Source organism: Lontra canadensis, unplaced genomic scaffold (genome assembly GCF_010015895.1).
Source record: "Lontra canadensis isolate GAN:19392208 unplaced genomic scaffold, GSC_riverotter_1.0 scaffold98, whole genome shotgun sequence".
Classification (NCBI taxonomy): domain Eukaryota; kingdom Metazoa; phylum Chordata; class Mammalia; order Carnivora; family Mustelidae; genus Lontra; species Lontra canadensis.
Genome location: NW_022631092.1, coordinates 5,210,694 through 5,228,271, shown reverse-complemented (window position 1 = coordinate 5,228,271; position 17,578 = coordinate 5,210,694). Strand labels below are relative to the sequence as shown.

General features: G+C 42.9%; 1 protein-coding gene across 1 annotated transcript in view; it reads left to right on the top strand.

The window, feature by feature from the left end:
- DPF3 (double PHD fingers 3) overlaps window positions 1-15,516 on the top strand; it is a 257,321-nt gene extending 241,805 nt beyond the window's left edge. The window contains exons 9-11 of the mRNA XM_032837279.1: window positions 3,367-3,479; window positions 14,214-14,295; window positions 14,845-15,516. Of these exons, the coding sequence (XP_032693170.1) occupies window positions 3,367-3,479; window positions 14,214-14,295; window positions 14,845-14,915 (266 nt within the window). The 3' untranslated portion in view covers window positions 14,916-15,516. The remainder of the gene's footprint in view (window positions 1-3,366; window positions 3,480-14,213; window positions 14,296-14,844) is intronic.
- The last annotated feature ends 2,062 nt before the right edge of the window (window positions 15,517-17,578 follow it).

Below are 17,578 nucleotides of genomic sequence, written 5' to 3'. Positions count from 1 at the left end.
CAGAGCTCGGCACCAGGGTCTAGGAGAATGTGAACATAGCATTAGCTCTTAATAAATATTTGTGGAATGTTGTTGGTGCAAAACACACATACCACCCTCCATCCCTACCCAAAGAGGCACTCCACATGCACATTTGACTACTGAATTCCATGTCGTGCTCTGGAATGTGCTGACCTTCCTTCCGAGGGAAGATGACGCTGCGCAAGTGTTATTATTAGTAGGGCGGCTTTGCTCTGATCTGTCAACACTCCCTCACTCTGGCTCTTTATTAAGCAATGACAAACTCAAGAACCTGTGGCAATCGACACAACTAACCCCCCCCCCCCTCCTTGAAATCTCTTCTTTTGGCTGCTCTGACCCCATTCTTGCACAGTTTGTGTCTACCTCTCTGGCCGTCCTTCCCAGTTTCCTCGCTTGGTTCTTTCTTTTCATTGTTCAGTAGTTGAATCTAGGGCTCCTCTACAAGCAGTCCTAAATCTTTTTCTCTCTTTTCTTCTCTCCTCATCCTTTCTCTTCTCTTTTCCTTTTTCTTAGATAACTTCATTTGTTCTCATGGTTTTGATGACTGCCAATTTAGCAACGGCTCCTAAATTTATATGTCCAGTCCACATTTCTCTTTTGAGTTAGAAATCCATATCTTTGACTCTCCCCATGACATTTCCACCAGCGGTCTCCCAAACTTTGCAAGTTCAATATGCCCCAAACAGAGCCCCCTTCCCAACATCCCCCACCACATCTGCTTCCTCTCTGCTTTCTATACTCTTTCCTATCTGAGTAAGTTTCTCTGTAACCCACCCAGTTTCTTAGGTCAGAAACTTGAGACTCTGTCTCATTATCCCCACATGCTCAACCTTCAAAGAATGGTTGGGTCCTATCCATTATTTCTTTACCATTCTGAAATTTCCACCTTGGCTTAACGATCCTTGTCTCTCTCCCAGTAGCTGCATCAGCCTTCTAACTGGCTTCCTGGCAGAGGTTCCTACACCTCTCCTTTCCCCTGCCCCCCACAAATTCTTTTCTTAGACAGAAGCTTCTTCCTTCCTTCCTACCTTCCTTTTTGATGATTTAAATCTTTATTTGTGCTTTCCTTATTTAAAAATACCTTTTCAACTTTCTATCCTGCAATGATGATAGCTTCGTAGAAAGTTACAAAAATATATTATAGGGAGGTCCCATGTGTCAATTTTCCCCAATGGTAACAGCTTTCGTCACTACAGTACACTCTCAGAAGCAGGCATTCGACGTTGATGAATTAGTCCTATTTTACCAGTTTTACAGGCAACACACACGTATGGTGTTTATGGGTGTGTATGTGTATGGCTCTGTGCAATCTGACCACATACGTAACCACCACCACCATCAAGGTACAGACTGCTTCATCACCCCCAAAGGTATCTCATGTTGAAGAATGCTCCTTTAAAGCACAACGGGATCGGGTCACTGCCTTGCTTAAAACCCTTTAATGAGGGGCACCTGGGTGGCTCAGTCGGTTAAGCGTCTGCCTTCGGCTCTTGTCATGATCTCAGGGTCCTGGGATCGAGCCCCGTGTTGGACTCCCTGCTCAGTGGGGAGCCTGCTTCTCCCTCTTCCTCTCCTGCTCCTCCTGCTTGTGCTCTTGCTCTTGCTCTCTCTCTCAAATAAATAAATAAAATCTTCTTTAAAAAAATGCTTTAATGGTTTTCAAGCCCCAAATCCTTAAGAAAATGCTATGGGTGCCTGTGTCATCTGGCTCCAGCTGCCTCTCCTGCTGCCCATCCCCTGCCCCCAACCCTCACCAGCCCAGCCAAAGTCCTCTTCATCTGCCAGGTATCAGCTTTAAAGATCTTTCTTGGAAGGTTTCCTTGACACCTCTGACTAGGTGAGGTTCTCATGTGGTTTGTTTTCATTATGATTTGCCTTCATGGAACCCCTCACATGTTTGTACGTAAATAGATATGCATGTGGCTTATGAATTTGAGTTCTCTCTGGTTGCACTGGAAGAGCCCCGGTGTCTTGCTCACCACCTTGTCTTTTCTGCCCACTGCAATGGCTGGCCTAGCGGGTGCTCAGTGAGTGCCCGTTAAAGTCATGAACAATTATTGCAAGTCAGCTGGCTGTGGCTAAGATGTGGCCTGAGGCCATAGAACTGGACAAAGTCGACTTGTGTGTATGGGTATCTGCTCCATGGACTCATCTTCAACCTTCCCAGGGGTGCCCTATCTGAGAAACCGGGCATCATGGCCCAAACCACTCGAAACCTCAAGCTGGTGTTTTCTCTCTTTCTCCCACCCCAGTATTGTCTCTGAGAGATTGGAATAGAGAGCAACCCTGGCCAGTGTTCTTCTGAGACAGATCTTTGAAATGCTTCCAAGAATATTAGCTGGGGGGTGGTGTGGGGGGGCGCCTGGATGGCTCAGTCTGTTAAATGTTTGCCTTCGGCTCAGGTTATGATCCCAGGGTCCTGGGATCGAGCCCTGCATTGGGCTCCCTGCTCATCAGAGAGCCTGTTTCTCCTTCTCCCTCTGCCTCCTTCTCTGCCTACTTGTACTGTCTCTCGCTGTCAAATAAATGAATAAAATCTTTTTAAAAAAGAGTATGAGCTGGATTTTCATCTAGGCTTATTTCTTTCTGGGTCAGTGTCACAGTGTCACTTTGAGAGGGTTATTCGTCTAGAGCTGTGGGAGTTTCTAAGTTGGATGGCACCTGGTGAGTCCTTGAAAGGCTTTTAGATCTTTCCTCTCCTGGTGCTTATGGGTTCCTTGCTAAGTGTCCCCCATGCTCCCCACTGATGAGTCATTTCCATCCCCACTCTTACTCCCTCAGAGACAAGTCTGTGGGGTTTGCATCTGTGGAGCCTCATAGTTGAAGGGTCCTTATGTTCACTGCATAGACAGTGTGTTCCCAAGTGACCTCAATGTAACCAGCAGTCTCAATACTTGGAAGGGAGGAAATGGGGGACCTCTTGCTGGGATGTGGCTTTGCCGAGTGATGGTGGTGCCATGTGGGGTCCTGACCATCTTTGGAGGGTACTAGGCTGGTGGGACTAATGCTAGCTGATGTCCCCTCTCTGTGCTATCCTTCTTCGGAAGCACATTTCCTTATGTGTGAGGAGCAGCACAATGCGCTACATGGTTGGTTTGACAGAGCTGGGAGCTCGGGAGCAGGGTGAGCCCCCAGCAGTAGGCAGAGCTCTCAGTTCTTCTGTGACAGACTCAGTTATGGGCTTCGCCCTGGGTGCTCTGAGCAGATTCCTGCAAAATCTGGGAACATCACCCAAGTTTCTCTTCCCTGCCAAATAGAAGGTCAAGTGTCTTCACGTTCTGTGGCTCCTCGCTGTCCTCTCAGTGCTGGCACTGACCCTAATGCTGCCATTTCTGCTTCTTGCAGGTCACCCAACATGCCTGCAGTTCACCCTGAACATGACCGAGGCTGTCAAGACCTACAAGTGGCAATGCATAGAGTGCAAATCTTGCATCCTCTGTGGAACCTCAGAGAATGACGTGAGTTTGGGACTTCCCTTGCAGGAGGGAGCACTCCAAGGGGTGGAGAGGAGGGGAGGACTCTCGTCACTGGGCTCCTGGGGAAAATGTCAGTTGGAGCCTCCCCACCCCTCTTGCCTCTAGGACCTTTGGGATCCTTGCACAACAGGGACCCTGGGTACTCTTTTGCCTGTGGGGAGAGGTGTGGGAGGTGATGGCCTGAGGGTGCCTCACTGGCCACTTGCCCTCTAGGGCTCGGTGAGAGACAGCGTTGCCTGCTGCTTCTGCTTGGGATGTGCTCGACCGTTTACACCACGTTCCAGAGTATGTGATTTCACTGGGTCTAAATGTTAGCTATAATAAATGCAGAATTAGAAAAAAAAAACCCACTTTCTGTTATAGACGATTTCAGACTTATGCAAAGGAGCAGAAATAATGAAACTGATGTAGCCTCTCACCAGCTTCAGCTCTGATCAATACATGTCCAACCTTGTTTTATAAATACTCCCACCTCCTCCCACATAATTCCAGTCATAATATCACTTTACTTGTCAATATTCCATAGGTTTACCAAAAAGAGAAGGACTTACTTTTTAACAAAAATGATAAATATGTTAATGCAGCTAAAAAAATCAATAATTTCTTGATATAATCAAACATGCAGTTAACATCCTAATTGCTGCAATTGTTTTAAATGCTGTCTGGTCTTAAATAGTTTTTATTATAGCTTTTTTATTTGAATTGGGATCCACATAAGGCCCATACATTGTGACTACTTGATATTTTCTTTTGGGAGGGGGGAAGGAAGGGCAGAGAGAAAACCTTAAGCAGGCTCTATGCCCAGCACGGAGCCTGAGGCAGAGCTCCATCTCACAACTCTGAGCTCATGACCTGAGCCCAAATTGAGAGTCAGATGCCTAAGTGACTGAGCCACCCAGGTGCCCCTATTTTTATTTTCCTTTTTTTAAGGTTTTATTTATTTATTTGAGAGAGAGAGAGAGAGAGAGAGCATGAGGTAGGGGGATGGTCAGAGGGAGAAGCTGAGTAGGGAGCCCCAAGTAGAGCTCGATCCTGGGACTCCAGGATCATGACCTGAGCTGAAGGCAGACGCTTAACCAACTGAGCCATGCAGGTGCCCCTGGGCACCCTTATTTTTAAAGTTTCTTTTAATATGTAGGTTTTCCCTCCATTTTGCTCTTTTATCCCCTTCAAATTTTTGTTGAAGAAATCAGTGAGGGGTGCCTGGGTGGCTCTGCTGGTTAGGTGTCTGCCTTCAGCTCTCAGGACATGATCTCAGGGTCCTGGGATTGAGCCCTGCATCAGGCTCCCTACTCAAGTGGGGAGACTGCTTCTCCCTATCCCTTGGCTTCTCTCTCTCTCTGTAAAATAAAAAAATTAAAAAATTAAAAGAAATCAGTTAATTTGTATAATAGAGTTTCCTAGGACTGTGTTTTTACTGACTGAATCCCTGTAATGGTGTTTGACACTTCCCTCTGTCTCTTACACTTCTTGTACACTGGTGTTTAGAACTAGAACCCTGATCAAATTCAGGCTCTTTCTCTCTCTCTGTCTCCAATATGATAATGTAATATAACATAACATAATATAATATAATATAATATAATACAATATAATATAATATATATATAACATATATTATATATGGACCTTGATTTGATTATATACACATATAAAAATTAATACATATAAAGCTGTATATATTTATATATATCAAGACTACTTCATAAATAGTGGTGTATTTTTCTTTATCAGAAAGTATGTAATGCCTGGTACAGCTCTCTTTTGTGAAGGTAGTAGTATCGATGATCTTCAACAAGACTGACTACTGCATTAGAGGTTGCAAAATAGTGATTCTAAGAAATTTTATAATTTCTTCTTTTTTTACTAGCTGGAATAATAAGGCAAAAACTTTTCCAGCCTCACATTTGGTTACTCTCAGGTTTAGATTATACAGAAAGATAGGAATATATATATATATGTATATATATATATATATATATATACACACACACACACATATATATGTGTATATATATGAAGATAGATTATATAGAAAAGATAGGAAAAATGCTTGATTCTTTCCCTTTATTTATCAGTTTTCACAATCATAAGGTAGTTTCAATACCTATCCATAAAAAAAACCCCACTCAAGATAATAGGAATTATGGGATACTTTCTTAATATGATAAACTTTTTATACCTTAGAACTAAAGCCATTATTTTATTTAATGAGGAAACATTAGAGGCGTTTCTACTAAGATCAAGAATCAAGTAAGGATGCCTGCTATTTTCATTATTATTTGTCATTATTATAGAGATATTAGCTAATGTGATTAGAAAAGAGAAATCAACTAGAGGTATAAGAATACTAACAAAGTAGCAAAACTCTATTTCACAAACTGTAATGGTATATCTGGGAAGCCCTAGAGAATCAGTGATAAAGCTAACTCAAACATTAAAGGTAGCAGCATATAGAATTATCATACAAAAATTGATAGCCTTCATGTGCACAAATAACAACCAGTTAGAGTTTACAGTAGTAGAGAAATCCCATTCATGAGAGCAACAAAAAAAAAAATACTCAGAAATAAGCCTAACAATAATGTGTAAAACTTATATGAAGAAAAAAAATTTTGAAGAAAATTTTAAAGCACTGGAAAAAAACACAGAGGTAGACCTGAGCAAATGGAAAGACATTGTATGATCTTGGATAGAGCGATTCAACATGATAAAGATGTCAGTTCTTCCTGAGTTAATTTACAAATTTAATTCAAACCCAATAAAAACAGTGAACATTTAGACAAATTGATAGTAAAGCTCATATGGAAAAATAAACATGCAAGAATAGTCAAGAAAACACTGAAAACAACAAATTATGAGGGGAGACTAGCCCTCCCAGATATTAAAACATACTATAAAGCCTCTAATTAAAACAAGATAGACAAACAGACCAATGGAATAGAAAAGAACCCATAAATTGACCCATCTACATATGGACCTTTAGTATTAGGAAAAAGGTTGCCTCTAAAATTACATTTTCATGAATGGTGCTGAGATAATAGGGTACCCATTTGGGAAAAGATAAAATTAGGCCCATATATCACAAAATACATAAGAATAGTCGCCAAATGAACTGGGGATCTAAACGTAAAAAATAAAACCATATTAGTGTTAGAAGGAAACATGGGCGATTTCTTCTTTAAATATAAGGAAAGATCGGGACACCTGGGTGGCGCAGTCAGTAAATGTCTAACTTTTAGTTTCAGCTCAGGTCGTGATTTCAGGGTCATGGGATCGAGCCCTGTGTCAGGCTCAGAACTCAGCGTGGAGTCTGCTTAAGATTTTCTCTCCCTCGCTCTCTGCCCCTCCTGTTCATGCATGGGCTTGCTCACTCTCTCAAAATAAGTAAATAACTCTTTTAAAGTATATATAAGGAAGGATTTTCTGTGATTCAGAATTCAAAAGAAATAAAAGAAAATATTGACAAATTTGGCCTCATAAAAATTTGCATAGTAAAAAACAGATAAAGTAAAAAGACAACTAGCAAACTGGGAGAAAATATTTACAGCATATACCACAGATAAAGAGCTAATATCGCTAATATATAAAGAACTCTTAAAATTTGAGGGACAAGGGATGAGGAACCTGATAGAAAATGGGAAAAAGACATGAAAGACAATTCACAAAAGATAAAAATAGCCCTTAAACATTTGGGAAAAAAATAGTTTGGGGGCACCTGGGTGGCTCACTGGGTTAAAGTCTCTGCCTTTGGCTCAGTCATGATCCCAGGATCCTGGGATCAAGCCCACATCGGGCTCTCTGCTCAGAAGGGAGCCTGCTTCCCCTCTTTCTCTGCCTGCCTCTCTGCCTACTTGTGATCACTGTCTGTCAAATAAATAAATAAATTCTTTAAAAAATAGTTTGAATACACTCATAATCAAAGATTTCAAACTTATACATAAAACTGGGAAAAAAGTATGAGAATACATTCTGTTGATGGCTATGGGAAAACTGACATCCTCATACACTGTCAGTGGGAATACAAAGTGGTACCAGTCTTCTGTAGGGACATTTAGCAATACTTAACACAACTACTATGCCTTTACCTCTTGACTTAGCAATCTCATCTATTAGGAATCTACTATAAAGATATAACACAACGAAAATACATGTGCATAAAGTTATTCATGGGTGCAACTGTTTATCATTATAAAATATTGGAAATGACCTAGATGTTATACAGAAGAATGGTTGAATAATGATGGCATAGTCATGCATTGGAATACTTACAGCTATAAAAAAATGAGGCAGATTCCATACATTGAGATGGAATAATTTCCAGTGTATTTCCAAATTTGCTGTTGTTAAATGAAGAAAGCTAAGTAAAGGCAACATCTATATAGTATGCTGTCATTCTTGTAAGAAAAGTGTAAGAAAATATACATGTATCTGTTACTTGTGTTAAAGAAATACAGGAAGGATAAAGTAAAAGAACTAAAGAGACTGATTACCCACCAGTGGGTGGGAATGGGGTAGAAAGAATGGGGAAACAGGTGTGGGATAGTAGGGATAAGGGAAGATGGCACTCCTCAGGGGATGCCTTTTGGTACAGCTCTGACACTTAGGACCAACGTATTGTTGCACATATCCTGTTACAGGTAAATACCAAAATCAGCTAGGATGTGGGGGGCTGGGGACTGAACTGGGATATGAATAGTAGCAAGTGAACCTAACTATAATGTAAATAGAGGAACCATATTGAGGGGTGGGGAAGGAAAGAACTAACTTTTGTAAATTTAGAAAGCAGTATATGACTGTATTTTAAGACTAAAGGCAGAAATGACTATGTAAATATTATACTTTAGTTAGTAAATGAGTTTCTTTTTTTTAAGATTTTATTTTTTTAAATTTATTTGACAGACAGAGGGAGATCACAAGTAGACAGAGAGGCAGGCAGAGAGAGAAGGGGAAGCTGGCTCCCTGCTGAGCAGAGAGCCCAATGCGGGACTCGATCCCAGGACCCTGAGATCATGACCTGAGCTGAGGCAGAGGATTAACCCACTGAGCCACTCAGGCTCCCCTAGTAAATGTATTTCTTACAGGCATGCAAGTTACATGCATGTAAGTTAGTCATTCTGCAACTACTTTATGTGTGTCCAGGTGTGAACTAATAATGATATATTGTACTAATGAGAGCTAGGTTTCTCAATGTCAGAGAAAGAATAATCAAACAGAGGGAAGGCTACACTGAATCCTATGGTGTTGGGTGGAATAGGGGGTATCAGGGAATGTTTTGATACAACATATTGTGTGTATGTATATACACACATATATATATCTATATACATATATATATCTATATACATATATATATATACATATATATTTCTGCCTTTAGTCTTAAAATACAGTCATATACTGCTTTCTAAATTTACAAAAGTTAGTTCTTTCCTTCCCCACCCCTCAATATGGTTCCTCTATTTACATTATAGTTAGGTTCACTTGCTACTATTCATATCCCATACATATATATATATATACACACATATATATATCTATATACATGTATACATACATATAGATATATATATCTATATATACACACACATATATATATCTATATACATGTATACATACATATAGATAGATAGAGAAATAAATATAGATGTGGGCATGTGTCCTATGCATACATTTACTTCCTAATTCTGTTGGCTGGGAAGTCCTAGAAGCAATGACAACCCAGAGGCAATGAGAATCCATGGTACCCAGGTAATGGTTTCTAAATACCATTCTCCAATAAAAGGAACTAGGAACCCTTGGATAAATGGCTGATGCTAGGGCTGGAAAATATAAGGGGAGCTTGGAATATCCTGTGGTACTGGAAAGTAGGGAAATGCTCAAAAATTGATAAGGCACATCTAAAGGACACAGGAACTAATTTTTGAAGGAACTCCTAATGGCAAGTCTAGGACAAGTTGAACAACAAAATAAATAATGATAGTGTTGAATTGTAACTCAAAGAACAAAATTCATACCGATATTTACAAAACTTGAATAAATAAATTGGGAAGAGTTAAACTCTTCCTCAGAACAGAATTATAATTAATAAATGTAGAGGGAAGAAGGAAATCACTGGTAGGCAAGCATCACTGTTCTGGTTGTTGTAAGCAAGATCTGGCTCACTAATGCCAAAATTAGTGAGAAAAGTATGGTCAGAAACAGAATATTTGCATAATCTCAAAGTATCTCTCTCACCAGATTACTTATTAATACATTACGAAGGAAAAAATTACAACATTATAGTGGAAAAACTGACAGACACTACTTTATACAAATCAGAGTAACATTATTAGTAACAAGACGTATTGGTATCAATATGCCCCCATACGATACACTGAGAAGGGCACATCATCTCTTTTGTAGTATTCTTGCCAAAAGTGTATAACCTCAATCTCCTCATGAAAAAAGATCAGACAAACTCAAAGTGAGTGACATTCTACAAAATCACTGGCCTAGTTTCTTCAAAAGCATCAAGGTCGCGGAAGATAAAGAAACTGAGAAACTGTCATAGATTCAAGGACACTAAGAAAACATGACAACTAAATACAATGTAAGATCCTGGATTGCATACTGGGAAAAGGGGCATAAGTGCGAAAACTGGTGAATTTCAAATGAGGTCTGCAGTGTAGTCAATAGTATAATGTTAATATAATATCCTGCTTTTCATGATTGTACTATCATAACATAAAATGGTAACATTAAGGGAAGCTGAGTAAAGTGTGTACAGAAACTCTAGGTACCATTTTGCAACGTTCTCTGAGACTAAAATTATATCAAGATAATAAATAAAAAAAAATAATAGGATGTTTCCCTAGCATCTTCCAAAGGTGACAACCTTTTTTTTTTAATAGTATCTTTATGAACTCAAGGATTTAAAATATTCGATTGATTTCAATCCATTACAGTAAAAATTGTCTTATATTTGGTTAGTGAGAATGCAATCAGTTTTGATCTTTAGTCCTTTTGACATGACCCCAATAGTATTTGCTTTCTAATATGTGAAAATATTTGCACATTTCATGCCCTGGACCTGGAACCAGCCATTTCTTCAAGGACTCCTGGTTCCTTTTAGTGGCCAATGATCTTTAGAGAACATAATAGGAGTGCTAGGGGTGCTGATTTTTACTGCTTTTGTCATTGTTTTGGGGCATTTTAAATGGACAAAACTAGACAATATATTTTATTTGTTTTAAAGATAAAATGCTGAATTTGTATGGATACTTGAATTTATACTGATACTTCTAATTCATACGCAGAACTATCGGTAGGATTTTTACTTAACTCAATCAATCTTACATCTGTATTTTCTTTCAAGTATGTCAAAATTCTTCTTAGTTACAACATAATCACTCATTTGATACATACAGGTCTCAGAATATTAATTCCGCTATTACCACTAACAATATGGCTTCTGGAAATACACACACACACACACACACACACACACATTTTTGTTCTTAAGGTATATTTGACTCAGGATGTATAGTCAAGCTACTTGTTTTAAAGTCACTTGGAATAGTTACTTTCTATGTGGTTATGCCATCAACTAATACATAATTAGATACACTTGTTTCATTTTTCTTTTTTTTTAAGGGACAATAACAGTGTGAATTTTGTTTTATGACAATGAAAAATATTCACTGGTTCCAGAATCAAGTCTCTTAAATAAACAGGATATTCAAAGAAATCTAGCTTCTGTTCCTACTCTTTCACACTATTCCCTCACTCTGCTCATAGGTGACCATTAAAAAAAATTATGGCTTAACCTTTCCTTCTATTTAAATATAACATATTACATGTATATGTGTATGAATCCATAAGTATTCATGTGTATGAATAAAAAAAAAGAACGCATTTTCTTAAACAATAGTAGCAGACACCACTGTTTTCCACACCTTGCTTTTTCAGTGGATGTCCTAGATTACTCACTCCACCACAATGTATAGACACATCTTTCTTCCTACAGCTGCATAGTTCTTCATTAGTTTATTCAACTAATCTCTTACTGATAGACATTTGGGTTGGTTATGGTCTTTGGCTTTACAAATAGTATCAATACAGAGAGTTTTCATTGACTTGGCAGAGCTGTTAGGGGAGGATTCAAGGGGTGAGGCTGCTCGGGCAGTAGGGTTCCTCTCACATAGTCAGAGATTTACCCTGCACAGACCAGAATGGGGTTCCCATTCTGGAACTGTAGCCGTTCTGCTGGAACTGGTTCTTGGGGACTTGGGAGTTAGGAAGCATTTAAATTATGTTTTTCATTGGGGTTAGCATGAACTGGCTGATATGGGTGGTTTTGACAGGCAGTTACCTTAAAAAGCACATGAGAAAGAAGAGAATGTGGTGCTAGACAACAATCAGGCCATGAAAAATGCATTTAAATCCACAGACGCCTGGTTTCCCTTTGGGAAAATCTGACCCAGGGTATTCTACCTTCTCATATTTCTTGTATCACCACTTTTTCAGGAGTTATGTGTCTTTAAGACTTTAATAATACTCTTTCTGACAAGTCTCTCCCTATTTTCTGTTCCCATCCTAACTTATTCCTCCTTGAATTATTCCTAAATTATACTGTAATATAGCTTACTTCAGCACCAAGACAATGGTGTAAAGTTTTTTGGAGTAAACCACACTGTCCTGGTTTTCATCCTACCTCTTAGAGCATGTGTCTTAGTCTCTTTTTTCTCTGCCTGTCCCTCAAGGTTGGTGTTCTCAGGGTCTGTATTTTGGCCTTTATCTCAGTAATGTTTTTTGAGTCCTTGATGTTTCAGAAGTTTCAATGAAAGCTATGGACTTACTCTTTTCTCAGAAAAATGTACATTTGTACCTATACAGGAAGTTGGGCATATGATTTCAAGAAGGTCATGGACATCCCTCCATGAGCTCAAGTTCAAGGACATCTGTGACATACTCTGGGCTTCCTCTCTTAGGACCTCCATTATCATCTAATCATCAATGATTCCCAAATCCATATCTCATGGTCAAGCATCTTTCCTGATGTCCAGGTGCCTCCATGGCATCTCCATTGCACGATCTGTGAATGTGCAGAACATGTCTCTAGCTTAGGTTGCCTTCTGGCTCCCATGGATCTACTCTTCTGCTCACGTCTCAATGGGTAGCTGTATCATCTGGCTTGCTGAGCAAGCCACAACCTAGGAGACATTCTTGATTTCTTTGCCATCATCTAATCAATAACTTTCAAATGGGAACAAGACCCTTGTCTTTCCCCCATGCCACAATCCTAATTCAGGCCACCATTGCCTCTTACCTGGATGATGGTAGTAGCATTCTAAGTGGTTTTCCACCTCTAGAACCAACCTTCCTCCACCCAGGTATCTATTCTTACACAGCAGCTGGGGAGATCTTTCTAAATTCCATGTGTGACCAGTCACTCCTCTGTTGCTAACTATTTAAAAGCTTCCCATTGCCCTCTTGAAAGGTGTTAGTGTGATAAAAAAGTCTTTCATGATATCTCCTGCCTTATTGCTTGCTTGCTGGGGTTTCCAACTTCAATATCGAATTTTCCAGGATCATTGTGCTGAGGGGAGCCAAGATGAGATTTGATGCAAAACTTAGTTTTGCAAACATCTTATAAGCCATTCAAGCAGGTCCAAAGAATAGAGCGGAACTGAACCTGGAAAATGGGGAGCAGATCACAAACACATAGCTACTGTGTGCCAGTTCTGAAGGAGATGTGGAAATGAGTTAAGACAAGGTTCTGCCCCAAAGGCCTTACAATCCATAAAGGAGTAGGCGAAGGAGGCATATTCCAAAAGAACTATTCAAGAAAACCTTCGTGCGTAGACATCTACCACATGCCAGGCTTTGTGCCATGAAGGAAAACGCAATTAAATGTCATAAGAAAGAGGGAGGACTATGGGGATGCAAGAGGGGTGAGAGAACTTCCATTTGAGCTAAATTAGGGACATCTCTGTAAGATGGAGGAGTTGGAAGACTTGAAGGGTGGGTAGGGAATGGTCTAGAAGAGCAGGTGTCAGGGACTGGGAGAGCATCTATCCCCAGGGAACTTGGGGAGTGAAGGTGCAGACTGCATCCTTTGAAGTTAAACACCATGCTGGGGGTCCTGTTCTCACCTGGGCTCCAGCCTCCAGCCCCTGAGGAGGCTCTGGGGATCTGAAAGGTGGCATCGCATTGCGTGCATTTCTCTATATTTGCGTAATGAAACCCTGAAAAGGCTCTGAGGTGTCATGGATGTTACCATCAAGGATGGCTGTTGCCCTTTTCACAGACGGAAAGGGTGAGGTTAAGAAGAATTCAGCTAAAATTTGCAAACATTTGAAGTATTTTCTGTGTACTAGACAATCCTTATGGGGAACGTAGAAGCGAATAGACTTTATGAAAAACAGAGTTATTGGCTACAGGAGTTCAGAAGAATAAGGAATCTCTTTAAACTCGAATGTAAGGTGGTAGTCAAGGCAGGCTTCTTGGAGGAGGCATGATTTGAGCAGAACCCTAAAGTGGGAGTATGGTTGGCATAGTTGGGGAGGCAGGGGGATTTCCAGGCGTGGGCAAAGCACCGAGCATATTCGGGGGCAGTGAAGACCTCAACTGGGGCCTGGAAAGGGGCACTCAGGGAGATGGGTCTGCACGGACCAGTCTGGAGGAATATTCACTCTCTCTCTCCTCCCCTCTACCTACTCTGTCTTCCACCAGGACCAGCTCCTCTTCTGCGATGACTGTGACCGTGGCTATCACATGTACTGTTTAAATCCCCCTGTGGCTGAGCCCCCAGAAGGTAACGATGATGAGGTCGACAGTAGCAACAACAGCTACTCCTACCACTTAGGGAGCCCTCACTGTGGTGCGGGCCTTGTGCTAAGGCCTTTCTGTGTCTTGTCTCATTCAATCATCACAGTCCTGTGAGGCATGTAGGACTGCTACCCGTTGACAGATGAGGAAACGGAGGCACGGTTCCACCCCCCGGAACTCCAGCTTGGGGCTGAGGAAATGTTCCTGGATGTGTGGCTGAAGTGGTGGTGCTGGGAGGGCAGCTGTGAGCTTCTAGGGGAACAGGCTCAGGCCTGGTGCTGTTGCCGGAGACCCCCAGTCCGGGAAGGAGGGTCTTCACAACAGTTCAGCTGATGGCCTCTGAGCACCTAAGTGTTTCTGAGCAGCCCTTACCCTCTGCCCAATTACAGCCTCCAGTCCACGTTGAGGACTGGGCCTTGGTCTCTGAACTGGGAAAGTGGAAAGAGCAACGAGGTGTGCAGGAGTCAGGGCCAAGGGGCGGGGCCTCAGGGCGGGAGAGGGGCCGCTGGTGACCAGGGCCTCTCGTCTCTTATAGGAAGCTGGAGCTGCCACCTGTGTTGGGAACTGCTCAAAGAGAAAGCCTCAGCCTTCGGCTGCCAAGCCTAGGGCCCCAGGTCCCAGACCGTGACCTGCTGCTGGAGAGGCACAGGCAGAGCCCACTTCAAACCGGATCAAGCCCCCATTCCCAAATATCCAGAGAGACCAACTGTAAGGAAGACCCGTGGTCACAGAGGGCTTGGACGTGTGGCACTGAGAGGGTGAGGTGTCTGCTTACCTCCTACACACAGGTTCCAGCATTTCGGCCAGCCCCTCCTCATTTCCACCAGAAGGATGTCGCACTTTTGAAGAACACCCCTAGCCCCGGCCCTGTGGGACCCCCTCACGTTGCCCCCCGCCCTGCAGCCCTCTCACTGGTTCCCATTTTAAGGGAAGCTGTTTTGTGACCACCGATCGGTCACTCACGTGTAGTCTGGTGTTTTCTATCTATTGTGTTCTAAGAAATCTTCACACAGCCTCCCGCCTCCTGCTTCAGCTCTTTATCCTGAACTCAGCAAAGGAACAAAAGGCTGTGGAGAAGTTTTTATTTATTACAAGCCTCCCTGGAAACTTCCAGACTCGGAGTCGGGAGGCCATCTTGATGATGAAAATCCCTCTTTGTTCCTCGGTCTCTGTGAAGAAGAAAAGAGGTTTTCTGCCCTCCCCCCACCCCCCCACCCCCACCCAGATACCTCGTGATGTCTACACCCAGGATGGTCTCTTGACGGGCCTGGAGAGGGAAGGAGAAGTGCTGAGGGGTGGGTGGAAATGTTGGGAAGAAAATTCAGAGGCCCTGCCACAGCCAGTCGGTATTTGTTATCCATCCGGGGTGGGGGGGCTTTGTGGTTCCTTGACCTTCAGAGGTGGGGTGTCCTTGAGGTGAGATAAGGCACAGCCTGTGGCCGGGGAAGATGCTAGGGCTCTGCCTTCCCACCAGCCTGGGTCTGGAACTTTCCCGGTGGGACTCAAGAACCAGGAAAGTGGGTAAAGGCTGCCCAGTCCAGAATCCGAATGTTGGCACAAAGGACGCAGCTTTGCGAAACCCGTCAGTATTGATGTGGCACCACAAAGTCCTTTCCCCAAGTAATTTCTTCCTTCTACACGGTGTGTGTTTGCCACTGTCTGCCGACTGTCACCCAACTGCCACTGTCACCCGACTCTGGGGATTTGAGGATGGGGTTGAGATGATTGTCACCTCAAAAAATAACCAGGGTGGAGGGATTCTTTATGATCACGGCGGCAGTGACGCACACTCCTCAGCTGGAGGGCTGCTCTTGCCCCCTAAGCTCCCCAGTACATGCTGGACTCTTGTTTTCAAAAAAAAAAAAAAAAAGAAAAAAAATGTTTTGAGAAGAAAGAGGTGGGAGGCTGAGCTTCTGAGAAGCCTGTGTTGGAAGTCAGCCCTGAGGGCCGGAGCGGCTCAGGCTGTCTTTGAATCTCGAAGGCAATGGCCACGGCAGCAACACACAGTAACTGACACGTTTCTGGAAAAATCATTTGCCCAAAGGGCAGGTCTCGGTGAGCGGGACCCTCGCGCATGCTCCGCTTCCTTGAAATCAGCTCCATCTCCGTGGCCTGGCTGCTCCCAACAAAGGCCGAGGTTATTTTTAGTCCTCCAGCTCCTGAGGAAGCCCCTGGAGACTCGGAGACTCGTTGGGCCACTTGTGCCCGGCTGTGGGGTTCGCTCCATGACTTGGCAAGAGCCTCCCTCCTGGGCTCACTGCTCTCGGCCAGTGGCCTCAGGGCAGCCTGGTGTGGAGCTGAGCGGGGCTGGTCTCACCCAGGCCCTTGCAGAGCGACCCGTGGGGTCAGTCTCCTGTAGGGGCCCGTGGCCTGCGAGTGAGCTGCGTGCATACATAACAGGCTGGTTTGAAGGGCCCTGTCCAGATGGGATTTTCATCCTGCTCCTATGATACATCCTTCCCCCTCCTGGCTGGGGAGGCTGTTTTGGATTCTGGAGGTGCAGGGAGGGTTTGGGGAGCTGCCGTGCCGTCTTGTCATCTGTTCCCCAGAAGTGTCACATCAGAGGAGCGGACGTCCTCTCCCGACTGCTCTGGCTCTCTGTCTTCCCACAAAACCCAAAGTGGGGTGTCCTCAAAGGCTGATTGTTGGTTTTGAAAATCACTTTGACTTAATTTTAGAGAAAAAGTTACCAGAATGTTCCCAAATGCCACAATGGCTTAAAGGTTAAAAAAGGAAATCTGAAACCCCAAATTGGGGCCCTCCTACTTGACAAACCCTCTTTGGATGGTGTGCACATGCGTTCCACGAGGGGGGATTGAGTCTTGCAAGGGAGAGTGCTGTAACCCACAGTGGGGTCAGGGAGGGGAGCTCAGGGCCCTAGAATGGGTGTTAAGAGGGTCCAGAGTTCCCTTCCCAGTTGCATTCCCTGTGGGATCGGTGCAGCCTCTTCCTCTTTGAGGTCTCAGTTTCCCCATCTGGAAAGTGGGGATAGCAAGGCCAGCTTATGGGACACTTTCGGGGTACAGCAAGCAGACAAAATCTCTAGAGTCACATTTATCACTTTCTGTATTGAGACCAAGAAAATGATGGTAAACTTCAGATCGGTCTTTCTCTGACCCCCAGAGAACGAGCTAGAATCATGGGGTGCACGTGGATGATCAGGGTTTTGGTTTTGCCTTTGCTATTCAGTAACAAAGTGACCTTGGGCAAGTCACTTAGCGTCTCTGAACCTCAGTTCACCCCACCTATAAAACAGAGATAATAACCCT